Genomic DNA, 19,969 nt, shown 5'->3' on the forward strand with positions numbered 1-19,969 from the left:
TGTTCGTAACTAACCTCGATCCTTTCTAGTCTAATATCTTGTACCTCATTCTTCTCCTCTACAATATTCTCTTTTCCCTGAGTGAAAACTGATGAAAATGTTCGTTTAGCACCTCTCTGATCTCCACAGGGTCCACACTCAACTTCCCACTTCTGTCTTTGACTGGCCCTATTCCTACCCTAATCATCCTTTTATTCCTCACATACCTATAGAAAGCTTTAGGGTTCTCCTTTATTCTATTTGCTAAAGACCGCTCGTGTCCTCTCTTTGATCTTCTTAACTCTCTCCTTCAATCCTTCCTAGCTAATCTATAACTCTCCATCGCCCCATCTGAACCATCTTGCCTCATCAACATATAAGCCTCCTTCTTCTGCTTACAAAAGGTGCAATTTCTGTAGTAAACCATAGTTCCCTCACAGTTCACTTCCTCCCTGCCTGACAGGGACATACCTATCAAGGACACGCAATATCTGTTCCTTAAACCAGCTCCACATTTCCATTGTCCCCATCCCCTGCATTTTGCTAACCCATTCTCTGCATCCTAATTCATGCCTAATCACATTATAATTGCTCTTGCCCCATCGATAACTCTGGAATGTACCTATCCCTTTCCATCACTAAACTAAACGTAACTGAATTATGGTTACTCTCTCCAAAGTGCTCACCTACAACTAGATCAAACACTTGGCCTCGTTCATTACAAGTACCAGATCCAGTGTGGCCTCCCCTCTTGTCGGCCCTTCGACAGACTGTGTCAGGAAACTCACCTGTACACATTGGACGAAAACTGATCCATCCAACATACGAGAGGCTAGAGGGATATGGGCCAAGTGCTGGCAAAAGGGAGTAGATTAATTTAGAATATCTGGTCATCATGGATGAGGTGGACTGTGTTTCTATGCTGTACATCTCTAGGCCTGTGACACTATCCAGTTGCAGAGAGTGGAGCCGAGACCAAGGCCAAGTAGTTTTCAAATCAGACTAGGGGGGATAATGGTGTTGAAGGTGGAGCCGTAGTTAATGAACATCAGTCTGACATTGGCATCCTTGTTTTTCAAATGTTCCATGGATGAGTGCAGGGATCGGGATATGGTGTCCGATGTGGATCTGTTCCGTTGCTAGGCAAATTGCAGCAGATCAAGGCAGGCTGGGAGGCTTGAATTGATATGGATCATGACCAGCTTCTGAAAGCACTTCATTGATTATTGAGGTCAGAGCCACTAACCTGAGATGTTCATCCTATTTCTCTCTCTGCAGATGCTGCTCAGAACTTCCAGAATTTTCCATTTTTATTTTGGAAAAGTGTAAATGTCGGCTCCATTAATAATCTTTTTTTTGCAAGCTTAATTTGGATGAGATTTGGAGCCACTGCAGTTAGATGGTATTGGATTCAGGTCGCAGCCGTGAACTCATTAATGAGTGGGAGAGGCTCAAAGGGGCTGAATGGCCTCCTGCTGTTGCTGACGGTGTATATTGGTGGTCATTGATCCCTATTGACGAGGTGAATCTTTGAACTGTTGACACATCTTGTATGCTAATTTGTGTGTTCTTCAAATAACTGTGTAGCACCTGACAAGAGGTGAGAGCTAATGACCGGAGTTGAAATTCTGCTATGGGGAAAACAAATGTCCCTTAATGTTCCTGTTTAACAACAGGTGCAAGTCAGCATTGCTTCAGTTGTGATGCTATCTCTGTGGTATAGCCCAGCGCAGGCTTTATGAGTGAAGGAATCCATTGCTGCATAGCGTTACAGGGTGGGATGGAACATAAAATAATATATAAATATTGTGGTGCCTGTGTCCCAATCATTCCTAACAGTGCAATTAAAAAGGAACTGATTTGGCCACGATTCAAACACCATAATAACGTTAATGGCGACACAGTATTCCAGGTACCTGCCTGGTATTAACAAGTTTATTTATCTGTTCCTATGTCTCTGGCCCCACCCCCCTGTGACACTTGCTGAGACTCCATCCCCAGGATAATTTCCCAAAGGAGGGAGGACTGTTGCCTTCATGGAGGTTGGGTTAAGAGACCATTGCACCTTTATCAGATAAATAAAATATTTTTTTTATATATTTAAAAAAAAGCAGAAACAGCGTCTTTAAAGTGGAACAGCAACAGGACGGCGTTTGGTAACCGCGGTTAGTAAGAACTTTATTGCTACTGACTTAACTGTTTGGTTCAAGTTTCACTGGGAAGGTTTGCAGCAAGTATTTGAAATCCCCAAGTTGGGATGATTGCAAACAAATGCTGGGAGTCTTTCGGAGAGACTTTTTATTGACTTTTTTTTCAGGGATGTTTTTTCTCTCTCTCGAAGTGCATCACGTTGATTCCCTCCTCCTATCCATCCCAGGCCAGGCTCCAGTCAGGAATTCGAGTAAAAGTTTCTTCAAGCCTTCCTCAGGTCTGCACGAAACTCTTCCTTATCTTCATTAGAGAATTAGAGGGTTAGGGAGTTAATGAGACAAACTCCGAGAATGATGCAAAAACTCAGCAGGTCTGATAGCATCTGCGGAGAGAGAAAAACAGTTAATGTGTCAAGTCCAGCGAAAAAAACAGGGGCTTTGTGTAACTTGATGCAATCCCGATGGGTAATTGGAAAGAGTTCTTCAGTTATCATCGGTGAGTAATTTTATAACAAGGATTCTGACCACGGAGAATTTCACTAGGACTTGGGTCAAAGTTCAATTCATCCCAGTAATGTTTCAGTGGACAGTGGCCCCAATATTTTATACTCAGTGTTAACAGCAATGCTCTCTCTTGTTCATATAAACATTAAAGTTGTTCCTCTACATTGAAAGACCTGCGAAACAAACTGTCTCCCCACAAGTATCTTTTCACTTTTTAAAAAAAAATTAAATGGGAGGTTAGGCTTCCTCAGGTTTGAACTGGTCAAATGCCTACCATCCTCAGCTCTAACCCGGAACTACATTTCAGCTAATATTCCCAGAGGTGAAAGTATATTGAGTTTCTCAAGTAGGATACAGTTCGTTTCTAATGTTTACTGTTCAGAGGGAAAGCAGAGGCTATTTTGGAGGGACTGTAAGTTGATCTAGTAGCAATAGGGAATCTCTCTTCTAAGATTTATTGACGTTCAACTGCATGGGTGCATTTTCAATGAGTGTGTTTGGGTGTTGGAATAACTAGAGCACGTCCATAAGGTGTCATTACCACATTGCACTGGGTTCTGTTTGTTTAACAATATCGCTGAAATGCAGCAGCTACGACTGTCCAAGGTCTGCATCTAATTGTTGAAAGGCTTAACTTTAATATTTTTCTCTAGGATGTGGTTTAAGCCATTAACACCATGTTAACAAATGGGAATGTAATAGAATCTATTAACAAAGATGCCTTTGTAAAGTAAAATCTCCACAGCCTTAGGGAGAGCTGGTTTAACCTGGAGGGTCACCATGCCTTGGGGAGGGGAGAGGAGGAGGAGGGAGAAGTGGTGACCTCAGCCAGTGCAGGAATTGAACCCATGCTGTTAGTGTCACTCTGCATCCTAAACCAGCCATCCTGCCCCTGAGTTAACTGATCCCTTGAGTTTATATAATACCCTTCACAATGATCAGACGTCTCAAAATATTGTACAGCTTATTTTTCTGTTTATTCACTGGAGTGAGAGCATTGTTGGCTGGCCTATTAATTGCTTGTCCCTTGTTGCCCCTTGAGAAGATGGGGGTGAGGTGCCTTCCTGAACTGCTGCAGGTAGACCCACAATGCCATTTGGGAGAGAATTCCAGGATTTTGACCCAGTGACAATGAAGGAATGGTGATACATTTCCAAGTCAGAATGGTGAGGGGAACTTGAAGGGGGTGGTGTTCCCATGTATCTGCTGTCCTTGTCCTTTTAGATAGAAGTGGCCGTTGGTTTGGGAGTTGTTGTATAGGGAGCCTTAGTAAATTTTAAGACTTTTTTTAAAACAGACTTTGAATAATCATTATTTGTAACTGGGAAATGGCATTCATTTTGTGCACAGCAAGCTCCCACAAACAGCAATAACTTGATAATCTGTGTCTGATGTTGATTGGCCCCTGGACACTGAAGATAACTTCCTTGCTCTTTTCCAAAGTACCTTTCCTGGGTCTTTCACATTCACCTGAGGAGGTAGGTTGGGCTGTGATTTAATGCCTCCTATGAAAAATGGCACCTGCCAGTATGGTGCCCTCTGGTGCAGGCACTTCAGTGTTCACCCTTGTGTAGGAATTGAATATGGAGCCTTGTGTTTCAGTTACCACTGAGCCCTGGCTGAGTCACAATGCGGTGATCGGATCGAAGCTGTTTTATTTTTAATGAATTTTCCCTTCAACTTTGGCAGTGTATTTTTCCCCCATGTTCATTGAATCTACACTCCCAACAACATCTCCTTACTACTTCACCCCCAATGTATGTTTTATTGTTCAAGAAAACAAATTTGTTCCTTTTAATACCTGGGCTGAAGGGACGCCATAACGAGCCCTACCGAGTGAGAGTTTAGTGACTGTTGAACTGGGGAGGTATCATGATTAAATTTTCTCAACTTTTAATAAGGTAAAGTCTCCCAGCCCCTTAGTCCAATGAGACACTCTCAGTGGAGAGATAACTGGTGATGGGTCACCATGCCTCAGGAACTGGGGGGGGGGTAGGTGGTTGAGGAGGAGAGTCCTTCATGGTGTAACCTCATAACCTCAGCTGGGACAGGAATTGAACCCACATTGGTATCATGCTGCATCATGAACCAGCTGTCCAGTCAACTGAGCTAGATCTATAGCTCCTTGCCAGCAAGGGAAGGCATGAGTGGAGTTGGGGGAAGTCACAGGGATGTCTCAGGATAGTGATGAGCTGCCTTTAGTATTGATTTTTCTGTTATGTCATTGGGAAATTCTCTGCCATAACCAAAACCACATGCTTTGTCTTTACCTATTCTTTATCTAAACACTTAGGATATGGAGCAGAAGTAGGCCATTCAGCCCATCAAGCCTGCTCCATCATTCAATGAGATCATATCTGATTATCCTCGCCTCCACTTTTCTGTCTCTTCCCATAATCTGAATTCCCTTCCCTGTTAAAAATCTATCTCAACCTCGAATAAACATGATCTAACCTGGACAGCTCTCTGCAGTAAAGAACTCCACAGACTCACTTCATTGTAAGAAGAAAGTCCTTCATTTGTCTGAAATGGATGATCCCTTACTCTGAGATGATGCACTCTGGTCCTAGACTGTCCCACAAGGGGTAACAACAAATCCATATCCACCCTGTCAAGCCTCCTAACAATGTCTATTCCAAAATGCCCCCCTCCTCCTAAAGAGTACAGGCTCCACCTCTCCTTATAAAAAAATCCATCGTATGCGGGGTCAACCAAGCAAACCACCTTTGGGCTTTTCCTGACATCAGCTGAAGCATCGAGCAGCCTAGTCCCCTCCACTGCCTGGAGGGGGCCGTGTGTTGTTTAAGAAGATTCCAACTCTGTGGTAATTGTTTCTGTTGGTCCTCACTGAGAAAACTCTTGAAATGTCTTTGTAGAATTGAACAGCTGCAGCCAGCAGAAATGAATGCAGCTGGGCCTGGCTACCCGATTGCCTCCCTGTATGTTGGGGACCTGCACCAAGATGTCACTGAGGCAATGTTATATGAGAAGTTCTCTCCTGCCGGACCTATCATGTCTATCCGAGTTTGCAGAGATGTTGTTACCCGCCGCTCCCTGGGCTATGCTTACATCAACTTCCAGCAACCTGCAGACGGTGAGTGGGGGCGAGTGAGGCCTTTCTTTGTTATAATTCTTTATGGAGTGCAGAAGCATTCCTAGGAATGACGGGACTTCCAAATTGATCCTGGTTATTTACAGAATCTGCAATTAATGTATGTGTTTAGCAAGGTATCCTAAGAGACATGTAGGGACCGGCCTTCAGGCCTACTTTGCCAGCTTGGACTATGATCATCTATTTCATGTTCCCTTGATTAATCAGTAAAATGGCATGGTGGCTCAGTGGTTAGCACTGTTGCCTCTTGGTGCCAGAGACCAGCGTTTGATGCCAACCTTCCACAACTGTGTGAAGTTCTCACGTTCTCCCTGTATCTGTGTGGGTTTCCTCCCAAAAATGTGTAGGGCAGGGTGGATTGGCCGTGCTAAATTGATCATGGTAATGCAGGCAATGTGGATTAACCATGGGAAATGCAGTGTTATAGGATAGGGTGGTGGGTTTGGGTGGGATATTCTTTAGAGGGTTGGTGTGCACTCAATGGGCCAAATGGCCTGCTTCCACATTGTAAGGATTCTATAATTCTTTGAAAACACAGGAGTTGGAGTAAGCTATTCATTCCCTTGAGCTTATCCTATCACTCTATCAGATCCAGGCTGCATCAGTATCATATTAATAGCTGGAAATTTATCAATGGTTGCATTTTAGGAACAGAGTACTAGTAGTGAAAGGAATCTGCATTTACATAGTGCCTTTCACAGCTGAGGAACTTCCCAATGTGCAAAGCAGAAAATAATTTTGCTGATTGGAGTCATTCTAATACAGAGAAATGCAGCATTCTGGATTAGTGGTGCTGGAAGAGCACAGCAGTTCAGGCAGCATCCAAGGAGCTTCGAAATCGACGTTTCGAGCAAAAGCCCTTCATCATCCCTTCGAAGCTCCTTGGATGCTGCCTGAACTGCTGTGCTCTTCCAGCACCACTAATCCAGAATCTGGTTTCCAGCATCTGCAGTCATTGTTTTTACCTCCAGAGAAATGCAGCAGTTAATCAGTGCACCGCAAGCTCCCACAAACAGCAGAAGCTCCTTTTGCTACATCCTGGTGGGAATAGTGTGCTGGAAGTTGAGCCCCACCCTTCCCAGAGTCGTCACAAATGGGTCAGTGACTAATTGAGTCACTAAGATGGTTAATTTGTCTGACTGGCCATTATCTCCGATAAAAGAAACTTTTTGTTATAATTCACTCATGAGATGCGGGCGTGGTTAACTGCCAACATCTTCAGAAGGTGAAGATGACCTGCTGCTATGAACCTCTGCATCTCTGGGGTGTTAGCTGGACCCACAATGTTGTTGGAGAGGGAATTGCAGGATTTGACCCAGTGACCGAGGAATAGTAATAATTCCCATGTCAGGATGCTGAGTAGTTTGCAGTTGGGTGGGTGAGGGGTGTTGATGATGGTAGATTCTAACATGTTCTCTATTACTGATGTCAAACAAACCATTCAGTCGTTCTACCCTTCCTCCCTTTGTAAATAATGGAGTAAATATTTGTTGCTTTCCAGTCAGTGTTCCCATGTATTTTCTTGCTTTTTTTTATTTTCATTTCCAGCTTCTAGCACGTGCAGTTCTTTTTGTTTTGATTCTTTATTCCTGTCTCAAATCCGAATGAATGGGACATATCATTTGCCTTTCCGATTGTGTGCTGCAACTACTTTCTATACTACCTTCCCAATAACTCTCTATTTAAGAAATATTCTGCCTTTGTTCTTTCTACTAAAGTGAATAATCGCACATTTATTCACATTTATATTCCATCTGTCATGCTCTAGTCTATTCACTTAGCCTGTCTAAGTCCTCTTCAACTCTTTCTACACTCCTTGCAATTTGTGTTCCACCCAGTCTTACATCCTCAGCAAACTGGGGAATATTATAACTGGTCTTCACTGCCAAATCCTTTATATAGATTGTAATTCACTGTGGACCATGCACTGACCTCACTAGTAACAGCCTGACACCTTGACAATGATCTGTTTAATCTTTATTTCTGTTTGACCAATTTTCAATCCACTTGAGTATATTTTGCCCAATCCCATATTGTTTAATTTTAGTTACTCGTAGGATCTTATCAAAAGCTTCTGAAAATCCAAATACACCACATCTGCTGGGTCTCCTTTATCAAATACTACATGTAATATACTTAAAAACTCCAGGTTTATCAAACCTGATTTCTCTTTCATAAATCCATGTTGACCTCCCACCCCAACTTCATTTTTTTCTAAATATTCAGTTCTCTCAATCTTCACAGTAGACACTGACATCTTCATTTCTACTGATGTCAAACAAACAGTTCTGTGGTTCTCTGTTGCTATTCTTCCTCCCTTCGTAAATAGTGGAGTTACATTTGCCACTTTCCAGAATTGACAACGTTTTGAAAAAAAAAATTGGTCAGAGGGCTAGCAGATATATCAACTTTGACTCCGCTGAGCCAGGGGATTTATCAACCTTTATCCACTTCACTTTCCATATACTACCTTTTTACCTGTTTCTTTTACTTCCTCAATTTCACAAATCTATTGTTCACCTGCACTTTCTGGGAAAGTTTCTGTATCCTTGTAAAGACAGACACAAAGTACTTGTCTGTCACTTCCTTTTATCCATAATAAATTCTCCTGTCCAGTCTTGTAATGGGCCCTAGTTAACTTTTTTCCTTTTTGCAGACCTAAGGAAGCTTTTACAGTCCACCTTTACATTCCTTGCCAGTTTGCATTCACATTTTCTTGTCTCTGAATGCATTATGTGGTCCTCCTGCTGCGTTCAAAATTGCTTCCAATCCTCAGCTTTGCCATTTCTTTTTCAGGCATCCCGATAAGACACTTTCTTCGATCTTGTAGAATCTTTAACTACTTTGGGTAACCACCATTGTTTTGTCCTGCCCTTTGGATATTTGTGTCTTGGATGGTTTTGGTATGAACAGGGGGGACCTTGGGTTGAATGAAATAATTCCTTGACAGTGAGGGTAGACAATATAATTAAAGTTTTTTAGCCTGTATTATTGAGAGCTTAACATTCATGAGTAAAAAATGTAACAATGAGCTACTACAAGGCAATGGCTGGACATAATTGTGGGCACTTTAAAGGTTCAATCATCCTATTACAGAAGGACTTAAAAGCAATGAGAGTATTCAGAATCACCAAGATGGTAGGAATCTCTAGATATGAAGAGGAACTTGGGACTGTCTTGAGTGACAGATGAAGGCATTATTGAGTTCCTATCAGCACGCTCTGAGCAATTCAATTGATCCTTTTCCTTCTGTATCTCTTTCCCTCCAACTCCTTGTCTAATTTTCTTTTTAGCCAATCACTTTGGATCATTGTCCTCCAACTTTTGACCCTTCACCAATGGGAGTGGTTTTTCTCTCTGTTCTGTGATCCCCTCACGGTTTTGAGCATCTATATTATATTGAAAGAGCAATGGCCACAAATCTTCAGGTATTTAAAGGATATTGACAAGGTAGATATGATGAGAATTTTTCTTTCCCTCGCTAGTGAATGAGTTCAATGGTGAAGGTTCATTTAAGATCATAAGATTTTGGCCCAGGAATGACAGAAGTAAAGTGATAGCACACAAGGTTAAGGGCCAAGTGGTGGATAATGAGATTATTTGATGGCTGGTGCAGACATGATAGTCTGAAGCACCTGTTTCCATGCTGTAAAAGCAGAATCATTCTAGGACAACTATGCCAATTATTTTTGATAATACATTAGAAGTTCAGAAAAATGTAATTCTAAATTTACTTTTTAAGACTGAGATTCTTGATTAACAGTGGAGTCAAAGGTTATTCAGGGTAGTGAGAACTGTGGAGTTGAGGTCACAATCCTATGTTCTTATTGACCAGCAGAATGGGCCACTACTGCCCCTAACTCAAAGCAAGGGAGATGCTTCAAAAGTCTCCAGTGGCTATTTCTCCATCAAATAATGGTCAGTTTTTTTTTGAACTGTAGAAGGTGATGGTGTCTCTGAGGAAACCCGAAGGAGCAGTCAGTTATTGAACATTTGGAATGGTTCTTGTGTTAAGCAGCATTTGTTATAGGGGACTCTATAGTCAGGGACATATACAAGGATGCTGTGGCAGTGAGTACATGTTGGTAAGAACGATGTATTTAGGGAAAAAATTAAAGCAGTACAGAATGAATTTAAGAGGTTGAGTAGAGGATTTTTTTTTTAAAACCTTTTAAAAGTAGTAATTTCTGGTTTACTCCCAATGCCAAACTCTCATGAGGGAAGCAACAAAAAGTTAAAAGAAAGAGATAAATCAATGGCTGAAGAGCTGATGTATTCGTCAGTGATTCAGGTTTTTGGACAATTGGAATGTTTCTTTTTAGGATAGAAAAGACCTTTTCAAAAAGGATGTGCCTAACCTAAACTGGAAAGTGACCAATATCTAAAAGAGACTTGATCGTTCTGTTAGAGGAGACTTAATACTGATAGAATTCATCCATCCCCCCCTCGAAGTAACACTGTAAATAGAAGGATTAATGACAAAGTTCTGAATGTGAAAGCATTTTGTCAATTAGAAAAGAAAGATGAACAAGCCATTATGTAGATCTCTGAAGAACTAAATTGGATTTATTCCAATGCAACTGGGTCTTACAGGTAAGACTAAATTCAGGGTATGTGTAAGAACATGGGATTGGGACATTATAGCTATTATAGGAACTTGTCTGAGAGATGAACAAGACTGGCAGCTCACTGTTCTGGGTTTTAGATGTGATAGGAAGGAGGGATTGGTGCTGGGTCCACTGCTTTTCATCACTTATATAAATAATTTGGATGTGAACGTAGGAGGTATACTTAGTAAGTTTGCAGATGGCAGCAAAATGTAGTAGGCGGCAGAGAAGGTTACCTCTGAGTGCAACAGGATGCTGATCAGATGAGCCAATGGGTTGAGGAGTGGCAAATGGAGTTTAATTTTAAATAAATGTGAAATTCTAATTTTTGGACAGGCAAATCAGGGCAGGACTTATACACCAATGGTAAGGTCGTGGGGAGTGTTGCTGAACAAAGAGACGTTGAGGTGCCGGTTCATAGGTCCTTGAAAGTGGAGTTGCAGATAGATAGGATAGTGAGGATGTTGTTTGGTATGCTTTCCTTTTATTGGTCATAGCATTGAGTACAGGAGTTAGGAGGCCATGTTGTGGCTGTACAGGACATTGGTTAGGGCACTCTTGGAATATTGTTTGCAAATCTGGTGTCCTTCATATTGGAAAGATGTTGTGAAACTTGAAAGGGTTCAGAAAAGATTTACAAGGATGTTGCCAGGGTTGGAGGATTTGAGCTATAGGGAGAGGCTGAACAGGCTGGACTTCTGACTCTATAATGTTGTTATAACGAGGGATGGTGAAGAATTTGTAATAAGTGTTCAAGAAAAGTTTCTTGATTGATATGTGAAAGCTCTGACTAGAGGAGGAGCAAATCTGGACCTTTTGTTTTGGGCAATAAGGCAGGGCGGGTGACTGATGTAGAAGTTGTGGAACACTTTGGGTCCAGCTACTATTATTTTATTAGTTTCAACATGGTTGTGAAAAAAAGATAACTTTCCATAAAACTTGTTTTTTTTTAAAATTGGAGTAAAGCAAAGTTTTAAGTGTGAGGTAGAATGTTTGAAAAGTTGGAGTAGACTGTTGGCTGGTAAAAGGACACCTGACAAGTGGGAAGCTTTCAAGCATGTGATAAGAGTTCAGAGGCATTTTGCTCCTGTTAGAGTGAAGGGTAAAGCTGGTAAGATTAAGGAACAATGGATGAGTAAAAATATTGAGTTTCGAGATAATAGACAACTTGGTTCAATTGAATCTCTTTAAGAATGCCCCTACATTTTTTATATTAAAAAAGAAATCAAAGACCAAAGAGATGGAGACAGCTTTGGCAGATAAGGTTCAGGATAATCCAAAGAGATTCTACAAGTACATTGAGTGCAAGAGAGTAACTAGAGAGATGGTAGGATCCCTTAAAGGTCCAGGGAGTCATCTTTGTGTAGGACCCCAGGAGAGATCCTAAATGAATATTTTTGCATCAGCTTTTACTGTGGAGAAAGAGAAGGTCTAGGGAATTTTTAAAAACCGTTCACTTTACAGAAGAGAAAGTTTGCTCTTGGAGAATATAAAAGTGGCGAAATCTCCGGGACCTGATCTGATGTATTCTAGAATTTTGTGGGATGTAAGGAAGGAAATTACGAGATCCCTTTCAAAGATATTTGCACCATCTATAACTATGGGTGGTGTGTTTGTTGACTGGAGTATGGTTAATTTTGCACCTTTGTTTAAGAAAGGGTGTAAGGAGCAACTCTAGACCTGCGAGTTAGACTTCAGTTGTAGGTAAATTGGAGGTGATTATAAAAGGATTTACGGACATTGAGGGGCAAAAATTGTTGAGGGGTAGTCAGCATGGATTTGTGAGAGGAAAATCTTGTCTCTCAAACTTGATTTTTTTTTGAGGAAGTTACTAAAATAATTGGCAGAGCAGTAGACATTACTATAATCCAAATAGACAAAGCCTTTGTCAAAGTTTAGCATGGTAGACTAATTAGTAAAGTTAGGTCGCATGGGATTTGGGGTGAGCTTGCAAATTCAATACATAATTGACTTAACAGCAGGAAACAGTAATGGTGGAGGGTTGTCTCTCGGACTGAAGGCCTATCACTGGCAGTGTTCCACAGAGATCTGTTCTGGATCCTCTTTTGTTAGTCGTTTATATAAATGATTTAGATGAGAATATAGAAGGCATGGTTAGTAAGTTTGTGGATCGGTGGCATAGTAGACAATGAAGATCTTCTAAGATTACAAAGGGAACTTGGTCAAATGGGTGAGTGGGTTGAAAAATGGCAGATGGAGTTCAAACTGGATAAATGCAAGATATTGCATTTTTGGTAAAACAAACAAGGGTAGGGCTTATATGATCAATGGTAGGGTTTTGGGTAGTATTCTGGAACAGAGGGGCCTCGGGGTGCAGGTACGTAATCATTTGAAGTTCGCGTCACACATCGACAGGGTGGTTAAAAAGGCATTTAACATGCTTGCCTTTATTGCTCAGTCCTTTGAGTGTAGGAGTTGAGATGTATGTTGAGTTTGTACAGGACATTGGTGAGGCCTCTTCTGGAACACTGTCCAGTTTGGTTGCCCAGTTATAGGAAGAATATTATCAAGCTGGAGAGGGTTCCGAAGAGATTTACCAGGATGTTGATGATGTGGAATGTTTGAATTAGAAAGAAAGGCTGGATAGACTGACTATTTTCCAATGGAGCATAGGAAGTTGAGATATGACCTGAAAAGTTATAAAATCGTGAGGTATAGATAGTTAATAGTAGTTGTCTTTTCACTAGGATGGAGGATTTCCAGTCTAGGGGACACATTAAGGTGAGAGGAAGCAGATTTTAAAAAGACTTGAGGGCCTTTTTTTTAAGAGGGTGGTCTGTGTGGGGAATGAACTTCCTGAGGTAGTGGTGGATGTGGGCACAATTACAACATTTCAAAGACATTTGGATTGCTACATGAATCAGAAAGGTTTGGAGGGATATGGTCCAGGAGCAGGCAGGAGGGGCTCATTTTGTTTGGGATTATGTTTGGCATGGACTGGTTGGACCAAAGGTCAGTTTCCACATGGCCAGTAATCTCTCATCCATCTCTCTCCAGCTGAGCGTGCCCTTGACACTATGAACTTCGAAGTGATTAAGGGCCGCCCTGTACGTATCATGTGGTCTCAGCGGGATCCCTCTCTGCGCAAATCAGGCGTGGGCAACATCTTCATCAAAAACCTGGATGAGTCCATTGACAACAAGGCTCTGTATGATACCTTCTCTGCTTTCGGCAATATTCTATCCTGCAAGGTAAGAGCCTGCCTGGTGAGTTTACAACAACATCACCGCCTCCCTGTGTTGCGTGTCTGCCACCCAGAGAGCTTCACCTTGATATGTCGTGAAAGACCTGCATTTCTATAGCGCCTCTCATGACTGCAGGACATTCTGTAGGAGTCACTGGACTCGCAGTTTGGCTACTAGGCTATGCACAGCAGACAGTAATATGGTAATGACCAAATGACCCCTTTACTACAGACATTTTGAATATCCCGGGTCAAGAGAGGAGAACTTCGTTGCTGCCTTAGGAAAGAGCTACTGCGATTGTTTCTGATTACCTGAGGATAGGCAGAGCCTTGGTTTGAAGCTATGACTTGGAAGACAACAGCTCGCTCTGTATTAGTTGTGGTTCTGTTCGCCGAGCTGGGAATTTGTGTTGCAGACGTTTCGTCCCCTGTCTAGGTGACATCCTCAGTGCTTGGGAGCCTCCTGTGAAGCGCTTCTGTGCTGTCTCCTCCGGCATTTATAGTGGCCTGTCTCTGCCGCTTCCGGTTGTCAGTTCCAGCTGTCCGCTGTAGTGGTCGGTATATGGGGTCCAGGTCGATGTGTTTGTTGATAGTCTGTGGATGAGTGCCATGCCTCTAGGAATTCCCTGGCTGTTCTCTGTTTGGCTTGCCCTATAATGGTAGTGTTGTCCCAGTCGAAACGTCTGCAACACAAATTCCCAGCTCGGTGAACAGAACCACAACAACGAGCACTCGAGCTACAAATCTTCTCCCAAACTTTGAGCTCTGTATTAGTGTTGTTAATCTACTGGCAGTCCCATAGCCTTATCCTGGGATTCAGGAACATGTGATCGCTTACCTCGGCCTATCCCTGTCTGACTGGGAAAAGCCTTTACTTCCTGCTGTCCAGTAGGAGTTGTGACAATCCTGAATTGTGGTTTTGGTTCCAGTTATTCAGCCAGCCGCCTGACTGTGCGTACGATGTAATGTCATGGGTTCAGTGCCTGAGGGAATGTAGCAGTCACAATGATTTAATGTTGGCTTAGTGCTACTGCTGCTGGTTGGTATTTCACAGGCCTGGGTGAGGTTTTGTTGACATGGGTCAAATCCTGTCTTGCTAGCTGAGGGAATTAAAATTTGGGTACAAAATGGAGGAGCGTTGATGGGGAGCAGCATTTACAGAATGCACTGTCTGGAAAAGTGGTGGAGGCAGGTTCTATTGAGGCATTCAGTTTGAATGAGAATGAAGTGCAAAGGGAGGGGGAATAATGCAGGGGATTGGCACTGGGTCATGCTTGTTCGATGAGCTAGTATAGACACAATGGGTCAAATAGCCTCTTACACCATAACAGTTGAGTATGATGTGCACACACTGTGTACACATGAGCATTGAGATTGTAGGTCTATTGACTTTGTTACTTAAGTGCGGTTAGCCACATCTGAATTTCCCTATTGTTTACAGTTTTAGTAATTAACACTTGCAGATGAGAGTAATTGTGGGGACTGATGTGTCTGGGACTGTCTTAGGTTAGAAGTCGGGTCAAGTTATTGAGAGCGGCCACTAACTAGAAGGAGAAAAATGATCCTGTTACCCACTGAAGGTTAATAGCACAGGGATCTTGTAACTGCAGCTGTATGGAAGTCCCAGGGTTATAAATGGAATTGATCCAGTAATATTCATTCACGGGATATGGGCACCACTGGCTAAGCCCCCAGTTATTACTCATCCCTAATTACCCAGAGGGCAGTTGAGTCAACCACATTGCTGTGGGTCTGGAGTCACTTGTAGGCCAGACCAAGTAAGGATTGAAGATTTCCTTCCCTGAAGGACATTAGTGAATCCAGATGGGTTTTTCTGACCATTGGCGATGGTTTCACAGTCATCCCATCTTAATTCCAGATTTATTTATTGAATTCAAATTCCACTGTGGTGGTATTTGAACCCAGATCCACAGAGGATCAGCTGGTCTTGGTTAATCGCCTGGTGATAATACCACCAGACCATTGCCTTCCCAGTAAACCAAGTACTCGTAAGGGTATTTGGGGGAGGGAGGGGTGGGTTTTTTGTGGGGCTTTGGAAACGATAAGATAGAGACAAAAACAGAAATTGGTGGAAAATCTCAGTCTAGCAGCATCTATGGAGAGAAAACCATTAATGTTTTGGGTCCAGTGATGACCCTTCAGATAAGCTTGTGCATTTGTCCAATGTTGTCCAGTGAATGGAATTCTGGACACATTGGGGCTGACAGTTCAAATGGAGGCACAGATTTTTTTGAATGTGTAGAGAGAGGGATGGTGTACCAAAGGATGCACCTTATGCTTTCTCAATTTAAGAACTTTTCTCTGTGCAGGTCGTCAGCGATGAGAGTGGATCAAAAGGATACGGTTTTGTACACTTTGAAACGCAGGAGGCTGCAACCCATGCCATTGAGACGATGAATGGAATGTTACTGAACGATCGGAAAGTGTAAGTCTGGGGCAGGCCAAACCGAGTGTGTTCCTTTGATTCTCCTCATTTTCAAACGCACAAAACCACTGATTGTCACCTACCAAGGCTATGCATTGGCAGCTTTGGCAAGGGGTTTGCAGTGAGAGAGAGAGAGAGAGAGAGAGAGAGAGAGAGACTCACGGAAATCCTTGTAGAGAGAGAAGGAAAACTTTTTCAATGTAGGCATTCTTGGAAGAGGTTTCGCAATAAGGTTAAACGCGGGTAGGAGAAAGTGAGGACCTACCCGCGTAGGGGGTCAGAGTCGAGCATGTAGTACTGGAAAACCACAGCAGGTCAGGCAGCATCTGAGGAGTGGGAGAGTCGATGTTTCAGGCGAAAGGACTATTCCTAATGAAGGGTTTTCTGCCCAAAATGTGGCCTCTCCTCCTCGAATGCTGCCTGACCTGTGCTTTTCCAGCACTACACTCCACTATAATCTCCTGCATCTGCAGTCTTCCCTTTCATCTGGTTTTGACAAGGTGCTGTTCTGACTATCCTTGAAGGTGTTGATCTTGCAGAGATGTTGAGAATAAGCCTACATACATTGATTTTAAATAAATACATGTGGTCCTGAAGTTGCATCGAAGATGCTGTCTTTATTTTCAAAAACATAAGTTGGGTATTTTATACATGTCCAGACAGGAGTGTTTGCTCATATGACCGCGAGGCTCCAATGTGACAAGGTGCAGACAGTTCAGTAATTGCTGGGTTTTTAAAAAATTGTATTCTACCTGAAGGTTCACTTGTTCCTCCTCATCCCTGAGCTGACCCACAGTGCACTTTTTCAGTAATTTCTGATTCTGGTCCAAAGTTTGCTGTTTGAAATTGATTTTAAATTTTCTGACTGAGGCCATGTTGGATGAATGGATCCATGGATTATAAGAGTATTTTCTGGATCCCAAGTAAAAAATGCTTTGTTTACAAGTTGAGGTTCTTCCATCCAGGAGGCATACCTCTATCACCACAAATAACTGTTTCCTTTCCTACACCCCCCCCCCCCCCCCCCCCCCCCATCATATTGTTGACCCGTTAATGTTGACAACCTCTGTCCAGAGATTTCGAGATCTGCTTTGCTATTGGGAATGCAGCCAATCCGTGCACAGCAAGATCCCACAAGCAGCAATGTGATGAATAGAGAGCTCAAGGACTGAATATTGACCACGATATGGGGAGAGTTTCCTTTTGGCTCCCTAGTGGGAGGTTGCAAAAACTCCATTGTACGCTTGTGAGGAAGTTGAATGAATTGAACTCCAGCTCTGCTGATCCTCAGCTCTTGCGTTTTGGCCAGCATTGGTTGCTCTCCAGTCCAAGCCAGAGCTTCCTTGAATTGACTGTTGCATGTTTATTGAGGTCTTTTCTGGGCTGCACACATGTCAGGATCTTTACATAAGCCATTCTGGCCAGTGTTCAGATGGAACATCATCTATCAGACTCCGACTGTGTCTGTCTTGTGAACTGTGGAGGACTTTCCTTTTAATGAAAAAAATTGATGGAGCTGTATGTACAGAAAGCAGTGACTCTCAGTAACGTCATTTTCAGTGAAATGCAAAACACAAGTCAGGGTAACGTGGCTGACCTACTGAATTGTTACTTCAGTCAGGGGCTAGGCCGTGACAGAATGCTGAAGCGTTGCCGCGATCGGTTTGTGCGGAGGAACATTCTGCAAGATGTATTTTTGATCTCTCCCCTTGCCCCTACCTGCTGTTTCCCTCCAGACTAATTTTGGGTATTTGTGTTTGTAAAAGGTTTGTGGGTCACTTCAAATCCCATAAGGAGCGAGAAGCGGAATTTGGAAGTAAAGTTTTGGAATACACCAACCTTTATATCAAGAATTTTGGGGAGGATATGAATGCGACCAGACTGCGAGAGATCTTCAATGCATTTGGTTAGTTTGAGTTCTTCTTGCAAGACCACAGCAGCTTCAAAAATCACCTTGACAACTGTTTTGAGGTGACAGCGACTCAGTCAATGAGCAGTGAATGGTATTGCAGTTTTCTGTTCTTGGCGGCAGGGAATTGGGTTTTGTTCAAGACTGTGTATCCAGGTTTGAGTTCAGCGAATATTCTGTAAGAAGGTCTGCAATCAACAACTCTGATTGTATTTACAAAGTACCTTTGTAATGTAATAACCCAAGGCATTTCAGTATTATAAAGCCAAATAAGACACTAAACTGCCTAAGACACATTGGGTTAGATCGGCAAATGCTTACTCGGATTTAGCTTTTTAAAGAAGTGTCTAAAAGGAGGACAGTGAAGGGGAGAGTCAGTCATATGGCATAGAAGCAGGCCCTTCGGCCCAGCTCGTCCATGCTGACCAGGTTTCCTAAACAAAACTAGTCCCATTTGCCTGCATGAGGCCCATATCCCCCTCAACCCTTCCTATCCTATTCATACACCCATCCAGATGCCTTTTAAATGTTGTCACTGCACCAGCCTCCACCACTTCCTCTGGCAGCTCATTCCATGCATGCACCATGCTCTGCATGAAAAAGTTACCCCTTAGGTCCCTTTTAAATCTTTCCCCTTTCACCCTCTGCCCTCTAGTTTCAGACTTCCTACCTGAGGGAAAAGACCTTGGCTATTCATCTTAGGCCCCTCATGATTTTTTTTAAACCTGTAAGGGTGGGTTGGCGGGGGTGGGTTGGCGGGGGTGGGTGGTGGTGGTGGTGGCGGCAGGGAGGTGGTTGGGTGGAATTGAAGCAACTGAAGCCACCAATAATGGGGTAATTATGATTGGGAATGCTCATGAGGTTAGAGTTAAATAGCACAGACGCCTGCGTTTGAGGAGATTAGAAATGGGGAGGGTCAGACACAAGAAAAGGTGTAATGGGCAGAGGGAAAGATCGGAAATGCCCCTGTCCACAGTGTTTGCTGGGATGATTCTTTTGGGTTGTTCGGGTCTTACTGCTCCTCCATCTTCCTTCAGGAACTTTTGGTTGTAGGGGACACAGAGTGACTGGTTCACATGTTATTGGCGAAGAGCACAGCTTGCAGCAACTAATGAGGGAAAACAAACTGATTTTCTTCAGGCTTGAGGTGTACACAGTTTTCCAGCTGTGTCTTAACTTGCATAGTTTTAGTAAAACCTCCCTGCTTTTATATTCCATTCCCTTTGAAATGGAACAAAAGAGAATAGTCTGTCACCCCTGACCATCCTGTGACTATCTTTGCTCTCTCTCCTCCCTCCCCTCCACTGCCCCATGTTTGACAAAGCTGTCCAAGATGGACACAGCATTTAAAGATGTTGTGCACGCTCAGAACAATCAGCCCAAAGTGATGTCTCAGTAACACTGTTCCACCTCCACATGTGGTGAAGAGGAGCATAGAGGCTATTTTGGCCCTTTTGAACCTGTTCCATCTTTCAATACAGCCGTGTATGATCTATCCAAACTTCACTCCACCTTCAAAACTCACCCCACCCCCTTTAATTCCCTTGTATCCAAACATTGCTCCACATTTTGAGAACGTGCAGCTTTCTGGGAACAAAATCCTGACATTTGTGCCCTTTTTAGGGAAGAGGCAGCTGCTTGTCTCAGTGCCAATTGGTTGAGTTCTTTTATTTTTCAATTGCCTCCCTGTTTTCTAGGTTCCCTACATGGTCACTGTGGGCAGCAGGATTTTATAACCGCGTATTGTGTTCTTTCACCCATGCTCAAAAATCACCTCCATGAAGGGAGAGGGAGGAGTAGAGGTTTGTATGTGAACTGGGAGCAGGAATAGGCCATTTGGTCCCTCTCGCCAGTTGTGCCACTCAATAAGATAATCATTGATCTGATTACTCTGCATTCCTGCCTACCCCTGATGATAGTGATTAGCCCCTGGGGAATTGAAGGCAATCAGGTCTACACTAATGCCTGGAGTTAGAGGAGGGCAGAGATCTGGGTTAAATTGGTCTTAGTCTGTTCAGTATATCTGTGGTGTTAAGTCAATCGCATCAATAAGTCTT

At 42.9% G+C, this 19,969-nt stretch overlaps 1 protein-coding gene across 1 annotated transcript in view; it reads left to right on the forward strand.

Annotated features, from left to right (window-relative positions):
* The first annotated feature begins 2,970 nt into the window (after window positions 1-2,970).
* The window catches only part of LOC140463212 (embryonic polyadenylate-binding protein-like), a 51,343-nt gene continuing 34,344 nt past the window's right edge, over window positions 2,971-19,969 (forward strand). The window contains exons 1-5 of the mRNA XM_072557001.1: window positions 2,971-3,045; window positions 5,510-5,727; window positions 13,371-13,564; window positions 15,888-16,003; window positions 17,770-17,909. Of these exons, the coding sequence (XP_072413102.1) occupies window positions 5,535-5,727; window positions 13,371-13,564; window positions 15,888-16,003; window positions 17,770-17,909 (643 nt within the window). The 5' untranslated portion in view covers window positions 2,971-3,045; window positions 5,510-5,534. The remainder of the gene's footprint in view (window positions 3,046-5,509; window positions 5,728-13,370; window positions 13,565-15,887; window positions 16,004-17,769; window positions 17,910-19,969) is intronic.

Source organism: Chiloscyllium punctatum, chromosome 37 (assembly GCF_047496795.1).
Source record: "Chiloscyllium punctatum isolate Juve2018m chromosome 37, sChiPun1.3, whole genome shotgun sequence".
NCBI classification, from domain to species: domain Eukaryota; kingdom Metazoa; phylum Chordata; class Chondrichthyes; order Orectolobiformes; family Hemiscylliidae; genus Chiloscyllium; species Chiloscyllium punctatum.